At 54.3% G+C, this 20,506-nt stretch overlaps 7 protein-coding genes across 7 annotated transcripts; 4 read left to right on the plus strand and 3 right to left on the minus strand.

The window, feature by feature from the left end:
* Nucleotides 1–287: 287 nt before the first annotated feature.
* MAM_06664 (uncharacterized protein) lies at nt 288–722 on the minus strand (the record flags this gene model as incomplete). Its single annotated transcript, XM_040825462.1, has 3 exons — nt 288–548; nt 624–664; nt 713–722. 3 exons carry the CDS (start codon nt 720–722, stop codon nt 288–290), a joined length of 312 nt encoding a protein of 103 aa, XP_040676453.1.
* Nucleotides 723–3,123: 2,401 nt separating this feature from the next.
* Nucleotides 3,124–5,846, plus strand: MAM_06665 (Winged helix-turn-helix transcription repressor DNA-binding protein; the record flags this gene model as incomplete). The annotated part of the gene is made up of 4 exons (XM_040825463.1): nt 3,124–3,133; nt 3,269–3,899; nt 3,970–4,263; nt 4,331–5,846. 4 exons carry the CDS (start codon nt 3,124–3,126, stop codon nt 5,844–5,846), a joined length of 2,451 nt encoding a protein of 816 aa, XP_040676454.1.
* A 1,533-nt stretch (nt 5,847–7,379) lies between these two features.
* MAM_06666 (aspartokinase) lies at nt 7,380–9,467 on the plus strand (the record flags this gene model as incomplete). The annotated part of the gene is made up of 5 exons (XM_040825464.1): nt 7,380–7,469; nt 7,556–7,575; nt 7,854–8,184; nt 8,297–9,215; nt 9,370–9,467. The coding sequence occupies 5 exons, from the start codon at nt 7,380–7,382 to the stop codon at nt 9,465–9,467; spliced, it is 1,458 nt and encodes a 485-aa protein (XP_040676455.1).
* An 872-nt stretch (nt 9,468–10,339) lies between these two features.
* On the plus strand, nt 10,340–13,206 carry MAM_06667 (secretion pathway protein Sls2/Rcy1; the record flags this gene model as incomplete). Its single annotated transcript, XM_040825465.1, has 2 exons — nt 10,340–10,439; nt 10,526–13,206. The coding sequence occupies 2 exons, from the start codon at nt 10,340–10,342 to the stop codon at nt 13,204–13,206; spliced, it is 2,781 nt and encodes a 926-aa protein (XP_040676456.1).
* A 425-nt stretch (nt 13,207–13,631) lies between these two features.
* On the minus strand, nt 13,632–15,002 carry MAM_06668 (serine/threonine-protein kinase; the record flags this gene model as incomplete). The annotated part of the gene is made up of 2 exons (XM_040825466.1): nt 13,632–14,644; nt 14,795–15,002. The coding sequence occupies 2 exons, from the start codon at nt 15,000–15,002 to the stop codon at nt 13,632–13,634; spliced, it is 1,221 nt and encodes a 406-aa protein (XP_040676457.1).
* An 834-nt stretch (nt 15,003–15,836) lies between these two features.
* On the plus strand, nt 15,837–16,913 carry MAM_06669 (Frag1/DRAM/Sfk1; the record flags this gene model as incomplete). Its single annotated transcript, XM_040825467.1, has 3 exons — nt 15,837–15,866; nt 15,969–16,416; nt 16,588–16,913. 3 exons carry the CDS (start codon nt 15,837–15,839, stop codon nt 16,911–16,913), a joined length of 804 nt encoding a protein of 267 aa, XP_040676458.1.
* A 568-nt stretch (nt 16,914–17,481) lies between these two features.
* MAM_06670 (uncharacterized protein) lies at nt 17,482–20,346 on the minus strand (the record flags this gene model as incomplete). The annotated part of the gene is made up of 3 exons (XM_040825468.1): nt 17,482–18,281; nt 18,345–19,877; nt 20,304–20,346. 3 exons carry the CDS (start codon nt 20,344–20,346, stop codon nt 17,482–17,484), a joined length of 2,376 nt encoding a protein of 791 aa, XP_040676459.1.
* Between the last annotated feature and the right edge of the window lie 160 nt (nt 20,347–20,506).

Consider the following 20,506-nt stretch of genomic DNA (forward strand, 5'->3'; position numbering starts at 1 on the left):
CACAGTACATTCTCGGTACAAACATATGGCAGCAAAATGCCCTCAATTAATTGAAAAGGTGCTTGTGTAATTTATACGAATTTCTCAATAGCGCCGCGCCAGCTGGCTCTAAATTGCTTAAAAACGCGATTTCTGGTGTTTTCGCTTAATGTGTGCACTATCAGGCCGGATTTTTGAGTCACATCAATCAGCTGCAATAGCGTTGAGGGAATAAATTGCTTAATCTCTACTCCGTAGAGAGCCCTGTCTTCCAATTGGTCCCCTCTGCCTGTTATTTGTATTATGATTCAATCGATGCAATGACGGCCGCAGCTGCTTCCGGCGGCGTTGATTCCTTGCACGGCATTGTAGAGGTCATCAAAGCTGCCATAGCCCGGCGAGGGCGGCGAATTTGAGGGCGGCGAATTTGAGGGCGGCGAATTTGAGGGCGGCGAATTTGAGGGCGGCGAATTTGAGGAGGGCGGCGAATTGAGGGCGGCGAATTTAAGGGCGTCGAATTTGAGGGCGTCGAATTTGAGGGCGGCGAATTTGAGGGCGGATTTGAGGGGCTGTGAGGGCCTTCGTCAGGCATCGCGATGTTGTTGAAGGAGGAAAAACGCTGCTGCCTATTGAAAAATTCGTACGGCTGCAGCGTTGTTGAAAAATCCGTCGATTTTCAATGAAGCTTTTTAGAGTTGAGTAAAGCTGCCATACCTTTGTACTGAGAATGTACTATGGGGCATGGCAGCGGGGCTTGCCGCATAAAAAGTGGGTCATGGTGGGGTGTGAGCCCGCCGAGCAAAAAGGGTGAGCCCGCCGAGCAATTCACGGAGTAAGGCCGAGCACCAGCACCCAAACAGCTAGGCCCACTGCCAGGTAGCATCTCTTTCCAGGAGCTGGTCACATCTAAATGCCCCATGTATCGACGAAGTACCCGAGATGGACACCCCGCGCTCAAGACCTCCAATGCACTGCACTATCTGAGGGCCTAGGCCGGTACTTGCTTGAGCACCGTCTTGCATAATTCCATGACGAGGGAGCTGCACCACAGGTTTGCAGAACCAGCCCTTTTTTTATTATCAAGGGACAGATCACAAAGCCCCTCCCTGAGTTACCCACTCATGGTAGTACGTAGATGTACTCCGTAACTTGTCAGTCAACCCCCTTGTGGCTGCGACAGACCGAGGCGCTAGGTATAGGCAGGGTTAGGGTTATACCAGCCATCAGATCAGTGATTGGAGCGTAAGGAACTCGGGAAGGGGCCGTCACGGTCGGTGACTTGTGCCTTTGGGCAATTTCAAGACGACAATGCCCAAATTTTGAACGGGTTACGGCGTGTCAAGCTACTAGTAACTAACATGTTGTATCAGTGATGGACTTCAAGTGCTTAATCACAGCCGGATGGCACGGCTGGGCGGACCAGTTGACAGGACACCTTGACTTTTGTCAACATTTTCATGTTCAAATTCTCTAGTTTCGCTGCTTAACTCACAAGGACTGAACATCCCAGGAAGACGACGCAACACGTTCTGATGTCATCTCAAGAAATCTTAATATCGCGGAGACATGCATCGAAACAGCGGAAATCAGAAGAGCCAAGGAAATGGACCCGGTCTTGGTAGATGTCAACTCCGGGAAGCAGCCTCCATATTGAGGGTCAAACCCGGTTTCGAGCTGCCTGCCTCCTGAGTGGTAGCTCAGTGTCCAGATCTCGGGCATTCTTGGCCAGGTAGAAGAAAGCAACTGTGGATAGCCAGGCTTTATATTATTCAAGGGCTGCTCTTCCAAAATCGCTGCTTCACAGAGAATTGTCCGTCTATTCCGGTATCCTCGTCGAACTTTTGTGACTTGACTTGCCTGTACATGCTCGGCATGTGGCTAGAGACAGGTTCAGTCGATCCTGATCTCATTTGGACGGACGGCTCAGGTGTTCAGGTGCCTTTGGCATGTCTCCCAAGATTGCAACCAAGAGAGGACGAAATCAAGGGTTAGTCATGTATGTACTTCGTTTCTCGTCCGCCGCATATCTACTGCGTACTATGTACGTCGATCTCAACCTTGGAAAATCGCATATAAATAGACGCACCATCACATGACTCGAGCAAGACGGGGAACTTTGGGCAGATTGAAACCCCGTTGTCGCCGTCATACGAGAATCACCAGCCTCACTCGGCCCATCATCTTACTCGCCCAACCGCTCGCTCATCCACACATTCCAAACCCTCTCGTGCGTACTCTGGCCTGCATGAAAAGTAGTACTGTAGATCTTCCATATTGTGCTGTCTTACCTGCAAGGTACGGCGCATTGGTGTCTTAAGCTCATACATATAGTACGTACATACTCCGTACACTCAGTAGGATCCCGTCTCGCCAAACCCCCAGATGTCCAGAAAACATCAGTATCATGCTCAGTGCATGAAGGGGAAGATGGCATAAAGACCATATGCGTCGCCAAGATTCTCCCAAGCGACGGCGCCTTGGCGGCTGCACCTGAGTTCTTTAGTGCTGGAGCCCGACTTCATTTTCTGTCTCTGCCATAGTACCAGCTCCGATGGCTTCTGGGTGCTGTCAGTTGATGCTGGAATCCAGTAATTAATTTGCGAGCTTGCTTACCTAAACCTGCAGCCAAAGTTTGTTTTGGTCCAACATGGCGGGCCCCACTTCAGCTACGGCTCAGTCTGTGGTTGGCCCGTGCGGCTCTGGAGTGCGTCCTTTTGTTTGGATGAGCGGGACGCTCCTGCCTGCCTCCTGCCTGCCTGCCTGCTGCCAGCCCGCCAGCCCAGTCTCTTGCGCTTGCCCGCCGCCCGCTTTTTCTGTTTTCCCATGCTTTTTTCCCTCCTCCCCCCCGTTGACCTCGCAACAGAAAACAACACCAACAAACAGCCGCAAGTCTGCACCAGCAGCAAACCACGAGGCGCGCGCATTCAGATAACCAGAGGCATTGCATCTCTGCGCCCGCCTGTTGCGCCATTGCGCTTGTTCATTTCTTTCCCTTGGACTTTTCCGACGTCCATTTGTTGTTGCCGTCGACCGCAAACTCTGCTGGACCACCCACTCATTTGTTCTTCAACCCAACAGCCAATGTTTGTTGTTCGACAGCCCACCTCATAATAAGACTGTTGCATAACACCACGCACACCCACCATGGAGCAAGGTATGTCTTCTGCCACTGGCTGCACGTTGTTGTTTTTTTTTTTAAACAACTCCCAAATTAATAAAACAATGTCGATTGCTCTTGGACGTGCGTAGCGGGAGCCTGCTTCTAACTTGTTGCTTTTCTGGTCAACAGACAACCCACCGGCGCGTGCTGCCGTCAAATCGAGGAAGCGTCCACAATCCCGCGCCTCGACCACATCCGTTCACAGCGCCGCAACACAACCTCCCATGGACCAGTCGGCCTTTGCGGACTCATCAGCCATGTATGCCGGTCAATGGATTCCGAACGACCATGGCCACGGAAAGGACATGGGTCCAGGCCCGCAAATGTCGCCGGAGGACATGATTCTCCAAGCTGCCACCCACATGCAGACGGCAAACCACGACTTTTCCATGGACGGTTCAATGGGAGCTGCCATGGCTCATCCTCACCACCACCATATCTCTTACCAGCAGCAGCAGCAGCATGCCATGACAAGACATCCTCTTCCCGCCGAGCAGTACGTCGCCGCCAACGCAAGCTTCACCGAGGGAGATGGCCAGATGCTCGACCGTGATGACAACGAGGATGGTGATTCCATGTCTGGTCCCATTGGCGCCGCAAAGCCGGCGGCCACTCGATCCAGCGCCAATAATGAGCTCGAAATGAGGCAACTTTTCACGGCAAACCGCCATCGCAAGCTCCAAGACGTTGCCGGCGAACTGCATGGTAACGAGCGAGGCCCCAACTCTGAGCGGACCCGTCAGGTTTTTGCCATGTTATGGTATGCTTGCGAACATGTACAAGAGAGCTGGAGCTTCAGTGCATGAGACGCTAATATTTGCCCCCAACAGGATCAATTCTGTCTGTTCTAAAGGCAAAGGCTCTGTACCCCGCGGTCGCGTGTACGCAAACTATGCATCGCGATGTGCCACCGAGAGAATCACGGTCCTGAACCCTGCTAGCTTCGGAAAGCTGGTCCGCGTTCTCTTCCCCGGTCTCAAAACCCGTCGCCTGGGCGTTCGCGGAGAATCCAAGTATCATTACGTCAATTTTTCTCTCGTCGACGATCAACCAAATTTGAGGGAGTCGCAGCTACCTGCACCTAGGCCGCTCCCCGAAGCCAAGAGTCTCTTTCAAAATTTCAAGTACGTGACGGAACCTGCAGAAAGTTGCGTCCGTCTCAGAATATTAATCCTAACATTGGTCACTCAGCACATCGGTTCAAAGCAACACGGCAAGCCGTGGTTCCCTGCCCTCGCCCCAAGAAGCTGCTCAAAGCCAGACGACCCCTAATCCTGCTAAATCATCCGCCAGGTCTCATAGTCTCTACAACCAACCTGACTTGGCCAGTATCGACAATATCCGAAATACTTCAACCAAGACGGAGCTTGAGCTCTCATTCCTCCCTGGGGACGATGACCCAGTAGATCAGCATGACGTTCTTGCGCTTCCGGCTATTGAATTATACCTTCCTCAGGGGACAGATCCTGATGCTGCCAAGTCGTTGTCCGCGCTGTATCGCTCACATTGTACATCACTAGTTGAATGCATCCGATACTGCAGAGAGAAGACTTTCTTCCACTTATACACATCTTTCCAAGGCACTCTTACCATGCCAGTCCAAAAACTGTTTGGACATGCCTCTATAGCGCCGTGGATTGAGGGATGTGATTACGTTTTATATCAACGCATGATGAGCATTATTTCCGGGCTCACCCTTCAAGTGGTACCAAAACCGGTTCTCGACACCCTCCGCAACATTTCAGAGAGACTGGGGCCACATATTCGCGAGTCCTTTCAAGGACAGCCCCAGCATGTTCTGTCTGCCAAAGAAGCACCCGCGGCCCTCTTTTCAGGCCTGATAGACCGAGCACTGCGGGTCAATTTGACGGCCCACGCAGCAGCAAACATGTTGTCGAATCCTGCCAACAGAGATCAAATGTATGTCGACTGGATCACCATGATTCGTGCCAGGAAGATTGCAGAGTGTGTCCCAACGCGCGGCATGGACGACGTGGTAGACATTCTGGTCACAGAGATGAGAGACCTTCTTGATCCCGTCAATGTTCCGTGGGAGGTTGAGTGCCTGGCAATTTACGGGGATGTGGTTACCAGAAGCGGTAGACAACCCGAGGATGGCAGTGGATCAAACTCGACGGGCCAGAATGTTCTGGAGAGATGGGTGAGCTTTTTGCAGAACCTGCCAAACAAATTCCCTTACGCTTCGCACACCGATATTGTGTGGTGTGTTGAGCGGGTAGGTACCTCGGTCATGCGTGATCTCACGCTTGCCCAAGGCAAGAGTTTCGGCTCTTGGTGGGTGACGAAGACTTGGGTTGACGAGATGGTTTGCTTCTTGGCAGAGCAGGGCGGTTTTATGAAACCTAGGCCTCACGCCCAGCCATCCATAAACACGTTTACCAACACTGAGACGGCAGATAGGGAGTCCAGTCGTCAAAACTCACGGTACAACAGCGATGGTGATGAATTAAGTCTCTCCTCCAATGTATCTCAGTCACAACCTGGAAGGGCTCCGTTTCCGCCGCCGCCGCCGCCGCCGAACAACCATCAGGCAACACTAGGTGTTGGTGGTGGAGATCCTCACGACGACAGCGGGATTGGTATCCGAACACCAGAAGAAGACTTCCCGGTGGACAAGTTTGCTTTCACAGCAAATGAAAATGGTGGCATGGCATCAGCAGAGTTGAGAACTGGGACGAGTTTATAAGTCTATTCGGCAATGGCGCAAACCATGGATGGAGGGCACGGGGGCCGGCGTTTGGCTAATGATTGGGAAGAGGTTGGCTTTAATACCCACTTGTTGTTTTTGGCAACGGGGCAAAAATTAATCAAGAGATGATTGATAATGACGGGACGAAGTCATGACAGCTTGTGACTCTGCTGAAAAGGAGAGTGTACCTAAACCCCTTGGATGGCGGCGAGGGCGCGTTTGTTTTCAACGTTTCAGCAAGAGACGGGATTGTTTACCAGAATCTGGGCTATTTTTTATTTCAACTTTTTTTCCACGAGGCAGGTGTATGTGGGTGTTGACTCTGCTGTTTGAACTGTACCTATATCTCGGTTGGCAATTGTTGGCTTCAGGCTGGTTATAGTGTTGTACTCATGCAATGCATTTTACGGTACTAGATCGCGTGTTTTCTCTGTGAGGTCGCGCATGTTCTCGAGTCGCCAGAATTAGCCCATGCTGGCTAATAAAGGCCGGTTAGCAGTCGATTTCTGTTATATTTGGTGTCCTTCAGATGGGGCTTTGCTACAAGGAGTACTGTAACTTGTGTGATTTACTCTACTCGCCTGCGTTCGACTGCAGCAACATTCCAAGCATGGCAGACGCCCCGTAGTGTCCACGTCGAAGGATTACTCCACAGGCATATTTGAGGGTACCTGGCCGTGCTCAAAGGACGAGTATTACTTTGAAGCTTGTTCATGGCACGAGGGCAGGGTCTTGAACAACCGGCATGCCGTAAGCCACGAGATTCTTGTGGCGTGCCGGGGAAGGACGGTTGTTGGACGGGCGGGAATCAATGGTGGCCACTGCGAGCCGGACGAGCCATGGCGTGGGCCAAGTCGGTGGGTACACTCGCCGGAGCCACAGGTGTTGATTGCTTGCGCCATCGAAGATGGATTAGTGACACAAAAAAATCCATGATTGACGACTCGAGTTGATTGGGCGGGTGGAGGCACGAGATTGTCGCATGGCTGGGTTTTGGCACCCGTTGTGGTCGTCTTGCACATGTCATGCATGCATGGCCCAATGGGCATGGGCTCGTGGATATGAGGGTTGAGGGTTTTCAGCTGCTGAAGACGGTCGTGATTTCGACGGCTCCCACGTGACGTCGGCCGAGGCGATGTCGAGGGTGGGGGGACCCTGCGGTGTGTGCGCATGTGTTCGGAAAGAGCGACGACTCACTCTTGGCTGGCGATTGCACAGCGTGCAGGGGGAATCAGCGTTTACAACGTTGCTCACTCACTCACTTGCTTTCTTCCTTGTTTTTGAGGCCTTCCATATTGCGGCAGTTTGAGGACGAAAATACTTATTTCGGCGTGTACATACTTGTCAGCGCTGTTGCATTGATTGCACTTTTTTTATTCAGATCTCCTTTGCTGTCGTTTGTTTGTGTCGATCGCCAAGTGGCACCTGAAAATTCCGACCGACTGGTGTTGGTTTTTTTTTACTTGTGGGCCGGTTCCGGCTCTTCAACGTTCGACTTCGCCACGGGGAGGACGGTAGGATTCAGGCACGATGGTGAGCTCGACATATAGCAATGCGTCAGGTAAGGGCTGGATAGTCCAGAAGTTTGGGGGTACGAGCGTCGGCAAATTTCCTGACAAGGTATGTTTGGCTATTTCCCTCGGTGGCGGCCTTACTTACAATGAGTGTCACGGTTTGGAGACGGCACGTGCTGACCTTGGAGGCAGATTGCCCGTGATATCGTCAAGTACGTTTGTGAAGTGTGACGACTGGTTGCTCCCCTTCTTTCTCAAAGAAGACAAAACTTTCTGGTCATCAAAGTTGACGGTTTGAGCAGGGCAAGCTTGTTAAAACATCGTGTCGTTGTGGTATGCTCTGCGAGGAGCACGGGGAAGAAAGCCGAGGGCACCACCAGCCGGTGAGTCAACGTGGAGGCTCTCACCACTGAACTTTGAATTGCGTCTTGTCCGTCCTCACATTGGCCATCATGGTTTCAAAGTCCCATTGCTAAGCTTACACCTGCAGGCTGCTTGCAGTCTATACCATTTTGAAGGAGGTTGGACTGGCCTACGCCACATGTTCACCAGAGGAGCAAGTCGCCCTCATTGAGCAGGCGAAAGGACTCATCACAGATATCTGCAACGACCACGTCTTTGCGGCAGAGGCCTACATCCAGGACCCCGGTTTAAGAGAATCTCTTGCTCGCAGGATCGAGGCTGAGTGCCAGGAGCTTATTGAATACATTGTGGCCGCAAAACGCTTCAACCTCGAGATCAATTCAAGAGCCAAGGACCGCGTCATTAGCTTTGGCGAGAAGCTTGCATGTCTGTACATGACGGTTCTCCTGCAGGATGTCGTACGTCAATTTCTATACCGCTCCGGCTTTTCCCCCCTCCATTTTCCGACCACTATTCTAGCTTGACATCACATGCTAATATGCAGGGCTGTCTCGGGCTGTAATCGTACAGGGAGTTGACGCAGAATACGTTGATTTATGCGACCTGTTGCATTATGACGCTTCCGCGCCCGTGGACTCCAGCTTTTACAAAACCGCCTCTACTGCTTTCGCGCGGAAACTCGACACGTGTGGCACTCGGGTACCTGTTGTGACGGGCTTTTTCGGCAATGTCCCGGGCAGTCTTATCGACGGCGACATCGGGCGCGGCTACACGGATTTGTGCGCGGGACTGTGTGCAGTTGGCCTCAAGGCGGACGAACTGCAGATTTGGAAAGAAGTTGATGGCATATTTACGGCGGATCCATCCAAGGTTCCAACGGCGCGGCTTTTGTCGTCGATTACGCCGTCCGAAGCCGCCGAATTGACGTTTTACGGGTCCGAAGTTATTCACCACCTCACCATGGATCAGGTCATTCGCGCTCAGCCTCCTGTGCCGATTCGCATCAAGAACGTCAAGAATCCACGCGGAAATGGCACCATTGTCGTTCCCAATCCCGTCCTTTCGGCAAGCCACCAGCTGCATCGCAATTCTCCGTCAGGGGCACAGTCTTGCAAGACCCCGAAGCGACCTACGGCTGTGACCATCAAGGATCACATGAGCGTCATAAACGTTCACTCCAACAAGCGCTCCATATCGCACGGGTTTTTCGCTCGGGTCTTCTCCATCCTCGACAAGTACGCCATCTCGGTCGATCTCATCTCCACATCCGAAGTCCATGTCTCTCTGGCCATACACTCTGGAAGTACTCGCGTCGACAACTTCGCCAATGCAAAGCAGAGCCTGGCTGAGTGCGGCGAAGTCAGCGTCTTGTCCAACATGGCGATTCTGAGTCTTGTTGGCGCGGATATGAAGAATATGATTGGCGTCGCCGGAAAAATGTTCTCCACGCTCGGCGAACACAACGTCAACCTGGAAATGATTTCTCAAGGTACGCAAGAGTCTGATGCTCCGACGTTTAGCGGCCAGGGTTGTGAGGCAACAGGGCCGGCGGCAGGCTTGTGCTGGACTGCAGTGACGGTTTTATTTTATTTTTTTAATGCTTTGAAGTGCTGAGTGCTGACGCATGTTTTACTTTACTGTAGGTGCCAGCGAGATAAACATCTCGTGTGTCATTGCGGCGCGGGACGCCACGCGGGCGATGAACGTCCTCCACACGCACCTGTTTACGTTTCTCGAGTGAGGTCGCGGCTCAAAGTCGCAGTGTCGAGTGAAGTAGGCATGAGGCAAAAGAAAAAGACGTTGTCTGGAGTAACGTGAAGAGAATGGCGGTCGTGCGTCGCGTTAGAAAACCCGACGGTCAGAGGCCCCTAAAGCATAGGGTAGGGTGCTCATCTCGATCGGTGAACGTGGTGGTGCGGATTGTCATAGAATAAGGGAGTGTTGGCATACCTGCTTTTCTGATGATAGACGTTGGGGTTTGATACATCATCCTTGGAGTTGAGATGGCGAGGTTTTCATAGGAATCATACGCATGCATGTACGTGCCTGGACTTGTTTGGAGGTGAGTCATTCCAAAACATGACGGTGCCGGAGCGAGATGGTTGCCAGGCAATTGTCCGCCCATCCAGTCTTCAGGCCGGAGCACACGTAACGAAAAAGAAACTACAATTGAATACTCCGTACACACAGTCAAATGTAAATCCCGTGCCATTAGATTTGGACGCAGAAGAAGAAAAAAGCATCCAGGGTCTATCTAAGTAGTACACTTGTAGTATGGCACTTCACAGGGTGGCTAGGCGGAAGTTGAGCTTGTGGCTTAGGCCGTGACTCGGCGTGTGCGTGGCAGCGGCAATGAGGGGCCGGCCACCCGCTTCCAAGTTCCGCTTGCCTCGAACTGGGTCGCGGTCAGGACTCAGGACAGTTGCTCGACCTCACGTCCAAACCCACGGCGTAGCATTGAAGAACGTGGCAACCCATCGACGCTTAACTGCAGCTCTCGACGGCTTTCGAACCCTTCCTCGGACCACGCGAGGCCCAAGTCGATGATGAGTCTCTGTTACACGCGGAGAAGAACGTAGCGGCGAAACGTCCAACGACGCCGCGTCGAACATCATGAAGAGGAACAGGGCTGCCGGGGCTCCCAAGAGCGCCGGCATCCTGAACGCCCTCAAGGCAATGGAGATGGTTGACGTCAAGTCGAAGCTTCCAGCTGGTATGCCGCCTCGCTGTTCAGGACACCCATGCGAAGCTGGCTGCTGCTGCGTGCGGGTCGGGCTAATGCTTGCGTGCAACGTCTAGAGATTTTCAACCACGTCCTCGACTACTTGCCCATTGCCGACCAGATGCGCGTGGCTCGAACGTCTCGGAGATTGCAGGAAATGGTGTACGACGACACGAGATGGGTGTCGCGGCTCAAGAGCATGAATTGCTGGGACGAGAGAGAGGCGCGGAGCCGTTTCGAAGAGGCTGTCCGGAAGAGGAGGGAGGCCGCCAAGAGGGCTTCGCAAGCGGCGCCTGCTCTGGCAGATGGTGCGGTCGGGACTCGACTCAACACGACGACTTTGTTTGACGCGTCTGTGGAGGGGCAGAGGCGGAGAAGGGCCGTCTCCGAGCTACAAGACGGGTTCGAGACGCTGAATGTCGGCAGCGGAGAGGCTCTGGGCAACGAGGTGCCGCAGGGTTCGGATGCCTATTTGGGGGTTTTCAGGAATGCAAAGAGCATACGGGGCGGCGCGAGGCAAGAGTACGGCAAGATATACGGCGCCCTGGCGCCGTTTTATCTCGACATTGTGAAGGCCAGGACGCACACCGATCCGATTGTGTTCAAGGCCTTCCGGGACCCGGAAAGCCAGGCGCGGATGCTGGCGAACTTGCTGCGGTTCGCAAAGAGCGACTGGGCGTCGGGGTGTGATGAGAGAGAACACAAGCTGGTCAGTATGATGGGGCTGTTTGAAAGCGCGGTGCTGCGAGAATTCGAGCAGGGCTATCAGTTCCGGGATGTGCATGGTCGGATGAAGCGGTACGCGCACGTTTTGCACACCTTGAACGGGGCGAGAGGAGGCATCGACTTGTTCATTCACAAGAATGACATCTTCAGTGATCGCGAGCTGGCGCCGAACCCGGCAGAGTGCCTGGACGGCGTCGCGGCAGATGAAATCTCGTTGGAGCCGTCACGGCGCTTCTTCGGCGTCTTGCTGGCAAAGGTCCATGAACAGGCTGGTGTCATTGGGTGCGTCTTTCCGAATGCAAACGAGGTGTTTTGGGAATTCGTCGACAAAGTGACGGAGGACGTCGTGATGGAGTACACCACGCCGCTTTTTGACGAGAGCCACGAACGAAGCATAGCGGCATACTTGAAAGCCGTGTCTGGTGTTTTCCAACAGTCCATGCGCTTCTTCCAGTCGCTGACGCCGCCGAATGAGGCCAAGGACGCCGATGCGGACGACGACTTGCTTTCGAGGGCCAAGCGACTCTCGCTAAAAGTGTTTGAACCACATGTTGATCTATACCTGCAGGAAGAGCTCGAATTTTTCACCAAGCACGCAGAGATGGTAGTGTCGCAGTGGGAGAAGAAGCTGTCGGAGGAGGACTCGTCCCTCGAGTCGTTTTACATGGCCAATGTGAATCGGTCGGCAGAGAAGTCGGACTTCCTGAGCTCCTTCAAAAAGGTGGTCATGATGCCGGTCACGGCACTCCCCAGCTTCCCCATGGGCTCGCCCTTTGCAACGGCGAAGCCGACGTCGTCTGCTCCCACGTTTGCGGCCGGGAGCGCCTCGTCGGCCCTGACGCCATTGCCGTCGCGGCCGGAAACGCCCGGTGTCGGCGGCCGGGGCAGTCCCATGCCCGGGTCAGGCAAGGCGCCTACTGACGAGCTGGCGGCCAAGGCAGCCATCATGGCGTCGAAACTCGAGGGCATCAAGTCCCTCTGCAGCATCGAGGTGGCGCTGAGCCTGGTGCACCTGGCCAAGACCAGCCTCGGCAGGGCGGCCGTCCTGGTCCCCCTCGGGGGCCAGGTCGGCGGCGAGGCAAGGGAGCAGTGCGCAACCATCTTCGTCGTGCTGCTCCGTATCCTGGGCCAGCGACACGTCCGCAGCGGCTTCGAAACCGCCGTGAGCCACCTGTCCAACTACAACCCGCGGGACGTGAGCGACCACAGCCAAAGGGGCGGCGTCGCGCCGCTCGTCACCTTCATCGAGCTCGTCAACGTGGGCGACCTGATATCGCAGATGGTTGACGTCTTTTACGAGCAGCAGCTGGCGGCGCCCAAGATCGCAGACAGGAACGACTTCATGGACCCGGCGAGCCTCGCCAAGAAGAAGTTTGAGCAGATGCTCGACGAGAGCGTCGCGGCCGGGCTCAACAGGGGCATCGACGTGCTCATGGACGAGGTGGAATACGTCCAGGCGACGATGCAGCTCCCGACCGACTACAACCCGCGGCCCGTGTCTGCCTTGCCAGCGGCGGCGGCGACGATGCTCCCCGGCGGCGCGGCCGCGGCCGCAGGGTCCGAAGCGGACATCGGGCCGACCCAGGCCGCCCGCCGCATCGTCCGGCTCGTGTCGTCGCACACGGGCATGCTCGTCGGCACCACGGACAAGGCCATGCTGGACGTGTTCAACGGCGAGGTCGGCCTGCGCCTCTTCACCTCCATATGCAAACACCTCAAGCGGCAGCGCGTCTCGACCGACGGCGCCGTCAAGCTCATCGCCGACATGAACCTGTACGCAGACTACGTCCGCGGGCTCAGGAACCAGGACCTGGCGGCGTACTTTGCCGCCCTCCGCGAACTGAGCCAGATCTACCTGATTGATGCCACGCACGCCAAGGACATGGCGGCCGTGATTGCCGACGCCGACCGCTTCGGCGGCGTCTTCAGGGCCGAGGAGGTGTACGAGTATGCGCAGAGGAGGGCAGACTGGTACCAGGTGAAGCGGGGCGTCGAGAGGGCCATGTACGGCATGGATTGTGTGCTGATGTGACGGACACATTGTGACCGACGTGACGGGGGCAGGCGGTTCGACGTGCTGCGTGACGGCTCTCTGCCTGTCTGTCTGTGTTTCGGCCTCAGATAGTACATGTATATTGGTGATTCCATGGGCGTGGAAAAAAAAAAGTTTCGCTGGGGTTGTAAAGGATGGGGAAAATAAAGAATAATATAAACAAATAAATAAACATGACGGAATAAATGGCCAAAACGGCGGGACGTGACATGAGCTTTGAATATGACCTGCTGCCTGTTCCCTTCCTTCCCCCTTCGACGCCGTGCCCAATGCTGCCTGCCTGTTGCTTCAATAAATAATGAGACTAAACAAAGAGACGTCGCGAATACGCCCGCCACGAAACCGGACGAATGCACGTCGTGGACGAGGGCCATGCAGCCCTGTAGACATGTACATGTACGTATTTAGCGCCCCCCGAAATCCAGCTTCCTTGCAACCTTGGCGCCCCTGTCGTCGTCCAGCACGCCGGGTCTCCTCTTCAAATCGGCGCCCATCTTGTCCTCTGCGCCGCTCGTTTTCCGCGGCAGGTCCTGCTTCCTGGTGGGCTTGGGCTCGGAATGCCACCACTTGTGGAGCAGCATTTGCTTTGCGGTGATGCGCTTCTTGGGGTCCAGCGACAGGGTCTTCATGAGGAGGTCGACGCCGTCGGTGCCCACGGTCCCGAAGCGCATCTCGTACCAATCCTTGCCGTGGACCGCATGTTGCCCCGGGACGGTGTACTCGGGTAGTTTTGTGACGCCGGGCCAGTTGTCGTCGGTCGGGGTGCCAATGGCCTCGCAAATCATCTTGATTTGATCGAGCTCGTTGTTGCCCGGGAGAAAGGGCGCGCGCATGATGAGCTCGGCAAAGACGGTGCCCACGGACCAGACGTCGACGGCGCCCGAGTAGTGCCTCGCTCCGAAGAGGAGCTCGGGAGGCCGGTACCAGCGCGTGATGACGTTGGACGTCATGTTTTGGTGGGGGTCGGCGAAGCTGCGGGCCAGGCCGAAGTCGGCGAGCTTGACCTCGCCGTCTGCGGCGATGAGCAGGTTGTTGGGCTTGATGTCGCGGTGCAGGACGAAGTTCTCGTGGCAGAACCAGACGGCGCGAGTGAGCATGCCCATCCAGGCCTTGATGTCGGCGGCGCCGTAGCGCACGCGGTCCGTGTCGCGGATGAGCATTTCCAGGTCGCCGAGGGGCAGGTATTCGAGGACCAGGTTGAGGTTTTGGTCTTTGGAGGAGAAGACGGACAGGAGGGAGATGATGTTTGGGTGGTGGAGCTCTTGGAGGTGTTTGAGCTCGCGCACGGCGTCGGGAGCCATGCCTTCGGTGTATTCTTTCTGGATCTTGATCTTTTTGATGGCCACCAGGGTCGAGGGCTTGGAGCGGAGGTGGCCGAGGAAGACGATGGCGTAGGTACCTTCTCCTAGTTTTTTGCCTGGGTAGAAGGGGTATTAATGAGACTTGAAGATCTTCTCTCTCTCTCTCTCTCTCTCTCTCTCTGTTTATTTTTATTTTTATTTTTATTTTATTTTATTTATTTATTTTTGGGTTGGACGGAAGTAGATGGCTTTGGATGAGACGGTACCTTTTGCGTATTTCCGCTTCTCCTCCTCATTCATCTGCTCTGCAAGGTCCAGCGTGGGAGGAAGCGTGGCCACAGATGTCGGGGCGAGCGCGGCAGATGGTTTTGGTGTGCCATTGGACGAGGTTTGTCCCGAAGCGAGGTTCTTGAGCGGCGATGTCAAGGTGCGCACTTGCTCTTGGGTGACGGTGACGACGGGAGAGACGGCCATGATGGTGATGATGACGATGGTGGTGATGATGAGGGTCCTGGGAACGGTGCGCGTGCCGTGAAGCGTGAGGACCCGGGACGAGACTCAGAGCATGGATGTTGAAATGGCGGCAGACGTGCCAATGGAAAGGTTGGAGTTGAAGTTGAAGCTGAAGTTGATCAGAGGCCACTTGAAATTGGCTCGCGATAGAAGCGCGTCGTTGGAGCATAGCTTAGCTCATCTTATCTTATCTAAAGTGGCATGACATGGCTGGTCCAATCGCCCGGAGTCCCCGTTGCGTTGCGCAGCCGTCGGTTCTGTAACAAGCAGATCAACGCAGCTGCTGCCTAAGTACCTAGGCACTTAGGTAAGTAAGTAGATTACCCGACTACCCAAGTACCTAGGTACCTGCGGAGTCAAGTGCCTGGACACTTTACCCACTTGGGCAAGCGCCAGTACTTAGGTACCTAGTAGTTCCTCAAGTAGTCGGCCGATATGGAGTTATTATTAATGCACCAGACTCGTAAACACCAACCGGACCACACACACATCGTTGATCTCGTGTGACGCGGCGATGAGATGAGCCCCGTTTCCTACGTCATCGCCCGATCGTCCGTGGCCCGAGACCCCAAGCAGTCCAAGTCCAGCTCGCATTCTCTCTCACTACCCAGTGTCTGTCCGCCATGTCGGATTCGCAACCCTCTCCCCTCGTCTCCTATTCACCGACTCACCTCGCCTTGCAGCCATGAAGCCGTACATGCAGTGAGTCGCACCAGACAATTCCCTTAATCCCTTCAGTCGGTCGTGAGCACCACCAGCCGTCCACAAGTCACGACCACAAGCGCATCACACGCCATGGCAGCACGTGGCTTCTTCTCATACTGGGTAAGCATCCCCGTCCTCCACCACCCACCCTGCAATACAAACATCAACCATCGACTCGACAGACTTCAACTGACCTGGACAAAAAATCAAAACATCACACAGCTGCTCCCCGTCGTCTCATCCCTAGTATGGCTCGGCATGCTCCTCGGCATGCTCCTCCACTGGATCGTCGACACCCACCGCCGCATCTACCCAACCATGGATCGCGGCGGCACCATAGCCTACATCAGCGACATTGGCGCCCAGCAGCTCAAGCCGCTCTTCATCGCCGGGTCCGCCGTCACCGTCGTCCTCCTCGACCTGGCCTTCTTCGCCGAGCGCTGGCTGCGTCACCGCGGCCGCCTCGTGCGCAACCAATCGTCCGGCGAGAGGGCCCTCGTCTGGTTGAGCATCCTGTTCGCCATCGTCGGCGCCGCCGGCCTGATCCTGCTGTCCATCTTCGACACCTGGCGGCACCCGAGGGCCCACGACGTCTTTCTGCTTCTGTTTATCGGCGGCTACTGGCTTTCCGCCGTCTTTATCTGCTGGGAGTATCAGCGGTTGGGGATCAGTACGTTGTTCTCTGTCCCTCTCCCTCTCTCCCTCTCTCTGCGTCTCTCTGCCCGTCCGTCACGGAGAAAAAAAAAGTAAAAAGAGAAAAAAAAGAGAGGCAAAAATTCACCTTCAGCCCATCGTATCGCCGTCCCATCTGCCTCAGTGCCAGAAAATTAACTCCTCCCAGAAAATCGACAACATCGCATCCTCCGCTCGTCTTTTTGGATCAAGCTTGCCTTCATCATGGTCGAGCTCGTCCTGGCTATCGTCTTCGTCTCGACCACTTTTACGCACAACAACAACGTCGCGGCCGTGTTTGAGTGGGCCGTAGCCTTTATTTTCACCTTTTACGTCGCCTCTTTCATCATTGACCTCAAACCGGCCATACACACCAAGAGTCATGCGGCGAGATTTGAAAAGACTCACCATTTGGAGGATGCGCTTCCTGCGAATGGGCACAGTGCCGTCAACGGGGATGGCTTTGTGGCTGGGCGGAATGGGCGCCACTTGTAAGGCTAAAGTCACGACGAAATTCATCAGAGTAGAGAACCAAAGAATAAAAAGAAAGAGAAGGGGGCGGGAGCAAGAGAAGCGCAACGCCCATGCGGATTCAGAAGAGCGAAATAGAATTGGATAGATATGCGGCGCCTTGTGTGGCGGAGATACTTCTACGGCATCTCTGCCGTGAACATGTAATGATGAATGTAAAAACAGCAGTGCGTTACGACTGGTCCTCGACTTGTAGGGCTTGACAATGAGAATAATCCACACGATAAATTTAAGATGTGTAAAATATGAGATAATTGACGTTGTCCCAGTGATCCATCCAACCTGGTAGTTACATATATAACCATGGCCAAAAGTGCATATCCTCATGCGTAACCCAGCCATTCTAGCATATCAAACGTTAAAAGATAATCTTATGCTAAACACGTCTTGCAATTCCCGCACACACACATCATCTTTCTGCTTCCTACTTCCCAAAATCAGCAAATACTTGGAAAGATTTCGCATAGCACATCTTGACTACCTAAATTTTCAAACACCGCTTTCCTGGGTACAAGTTGTGTAAGAAGATATCTCATCGGTCCATCTCTTCCCGGAATCGCGAGTCACGAGTCGGGCTTCTGCCGGTGCGAATAACGGGATCCTCAATGGGTCGGGGGGGGTCGAGGCTGGCTTTCCGGCTCAGTCGCTCATCTTCCTCAACGCCCTTTCCTTTGCTCTGCGTTTCGTCCCAAAATTCGCATTCCTCTTCCAACGGAGTACTGACAGGGCTAACACCATTTGAATCCTTCTCTGCCTCCCGATGACCAGCAGACTCTTGGGCAACTTCGTGCTTGGTTTTGGGTTCCTCACCGGTCTTGCCAGCCATGGCGACCTCGTACATGCTTGCAGACCGATTCTCGATGCTCGCCGCGTTGCCTTCGCCGGCATAATCCTTCATGGAGGCACCACCAAGGAAACTTCTACGCTTTTTATCCTGCTCGCCAAAAGACTTGCCGCGAGAAAATCGATTCTTGATCCAACCTTTTACCTTTGCAGTGGGGGAGGTTGATCCCTCAGCCTTGTGCTGGGACGAGCCGGATGCCTCGACAATTGTTTCAACGGGAGGGCCGCTGTCGCCCAAGCCTGTTTCTTCGGCGGTCTCCCTGCGTCTTTCTTCCTCGCGACTGGCCAGGTTCTCGTCAACCTCTTGCGTGTGTTCGCCCGGGTGGGAAGCAGACGTCGCTGCAACAGCTGATCCGTGCTTTGACCTGCGCTTCTCTTCCTTTGCTTGACGCTTCTGCTCAGCCTTGGAAGCCTTCTCTTCGTCTTTTCGCGCCTTTTCTTCCATTTTCTCCTGAAGCTTTTTGGCCTTCTCTCCTTGCCTCTCTTGGTCTATCGAGGTCTGTCAGAAAAATGAAAAAATCGGAATGGCGAGAGATGAATATTTATCAATACCTTTTTCTTTCTTGGCAATTTCCTTAGCCTCGCGATCTCGAACCTTCTCCCTCTCTGCCTGCTCACGCCTTGCCTGGTCCTCCATTCTGAGCACTTCTTGCCTCTCACGCTCAGCCTCAGCCTTACCATTGATATCGTCAAGTACAGGCTGAATCTTCTTGGACGCAATAGCATTTATCTCTTCCTGTGTCATAAAAATACCACCTCCAATGTCAATCTTGCCCTTGGAATCGTCTTTTCGTGATTCGTATTGAGCCTGAGCAGCCTTCTGGGCCTTGGCCTCCCAATCAGTGACCAAACTGGGGTTAGCTCTTCCTGTTTCTTGGTACACCTTTTCGTCCATGCCGTGCAATTGTTCCCTGACGTTGCGTTGCGCTGCTGCGAGAAGGGCCTCACGATCCTTTTCTCTTTTGTCCTGGTCCACTTGTGACAGCTTGCTGGAAAACATCGACATTTGCTCGCGAATCTTTTCAGATTGCTGACGATCGTCCAAGTCATCATCGCTATGCGAGCCTCGACGTCCCCATTTCCGCGACATTGAGAATCTGTGTTTTGGGTTGGTTGCCTTCTCGTTTCCGTAGTACTCCTGAAACTCTCGGCTTTGATGATACTCATCGTGAAGTTTAGCGATGCGTGCCTGAGCTTGCTTGTAAGCCGCTTCTTGGAGGTTCATGTACTGATTCGGTTGAGGCGCCCCGGACCCATGTCCGAGTGCGTCCTTGGACTGGTCTCCTGAGAGTTGCTGTCTGGCGTACATCTTCTTCGCCATTTCAACGGCAGATTGGTGAATTTTTTCGTTGTAAGTGTGCTCGTCAACCTCGGGCTTCACGGGGGGGTGTGAAGTAAACATGTTTCGGGTCATAGTCGTAACAGAAACGGCACCGACCTCGTCCAAGCCCGGCTTGGCCGTCATGGACTTTCTGTGAGCCAAAGTAGCACCGTTGAGAGCGCTAGCAGCAGCACTAGCTTCTGATGCTTGAACGTCGGCTAGACCGGTGGACGACAGTGGGCGTCTCATGGCTCCCTTGGCGGCGACCAGAGACTTGTCCCCGGGCGGAGTGTGAGGCCGTTGCGATTTTCTCATAGACTGGGATCGATCCTCGTTGAATGCTTGTGTAGCCGCTGAGCTACCATGAGTAAAACTTAGAGGTTCTGCTGACGCTGTCCTGTTGGCATGAAAAGCTTGGGTCGCTGCTGAGTTTCCCCACGTGCCTTGTGAAGGCCCAGACTTGGTGATGTCGGATTTTTTGAGAGCTGCGCCAGCAGAACCAACAGCAAGAAGCGCAGCCTTGTGACCATCTGACTGGGCCGCTGGTTCCCACTGCGGCGCCATCTTGTAGTCCTTGGCCAAGACAGCAGCGGCGGAAGCTGAACATGAGGGATCAGGCTTCCAGAGATGAACGGTTTTTTGGTTTGACCAGCCGAGCGACGCAGCGGCGCTGGCTGCGGCACCGTCGGGCGCCAACCCAGATGACGGGAAGCTTGGTAGACTGCGAGGGTCGGCGTACTTGATGCGACCTGTGTTGTTCTGGACTGTGAGTCGGGAAGAATGTACAAGTCAGCAATCGGTTTAGATGAGGGTATCGGCAACTCGGGCAGAAAATTGGCACGAGGTTGGCAGGGAATTCAGAGTTTGTAGGGAGTTTGCGCAGCATTTAAAAGGCGACAAAAGCCAGTCACTTTGAAATAGGCAGGTGAGACGGTCAACTGGTGCGCGTAAGAATGCAAGAGCAGAATCAAGTATGGCGTCAGACTCATGGAAAGCAGTAGAAGGAAGCAGGGAAGCAGGGAAGCTGCGACCAAGCTACCAAGCTCAAGGATAGCTTCGGTCCCACTTCCTCTGTCTTTCTGCCTCCCTCTCACTCCCTCTCACTCCCCCTCACTCCGCGTCTTTCAATGGGTCTCTTGACTTATTTATGCTGTTTCCGCCTTCTTTCTGGTGCTCTTTGCATGACTTACTCGTGGGAGGCGCCTGCTGCGCAGGTGCCTTTGTGGTGGCCATGGGTTTGCGACTGTTGGTAGTAGTACCACGGACGTGTGGCGTCGAGCTATTGCAATGATAGGTCCCTCTGAACACGGCGCGGTCTAACCTCTCAGCCCTCAGTAGCTGATCTCTTTTCGTGTCGATGTAAGAATGGGCAGATATTCCTGTTTCGGCCTTG

Source organism: Metarhizium album, assembly GCF_000804445.1.
Source record: "Metarhizium album ARSEF 1941 chromosome Unknown scaffold_23, whole genome shotgun sequence".
NCBI classification, from domain to species: Eukaryota; Fungi; Ascomycota; class Sordariomycetes; order Hypocreales; family Clavicipitaceae; genus Metarhizium; species Metarhizium album.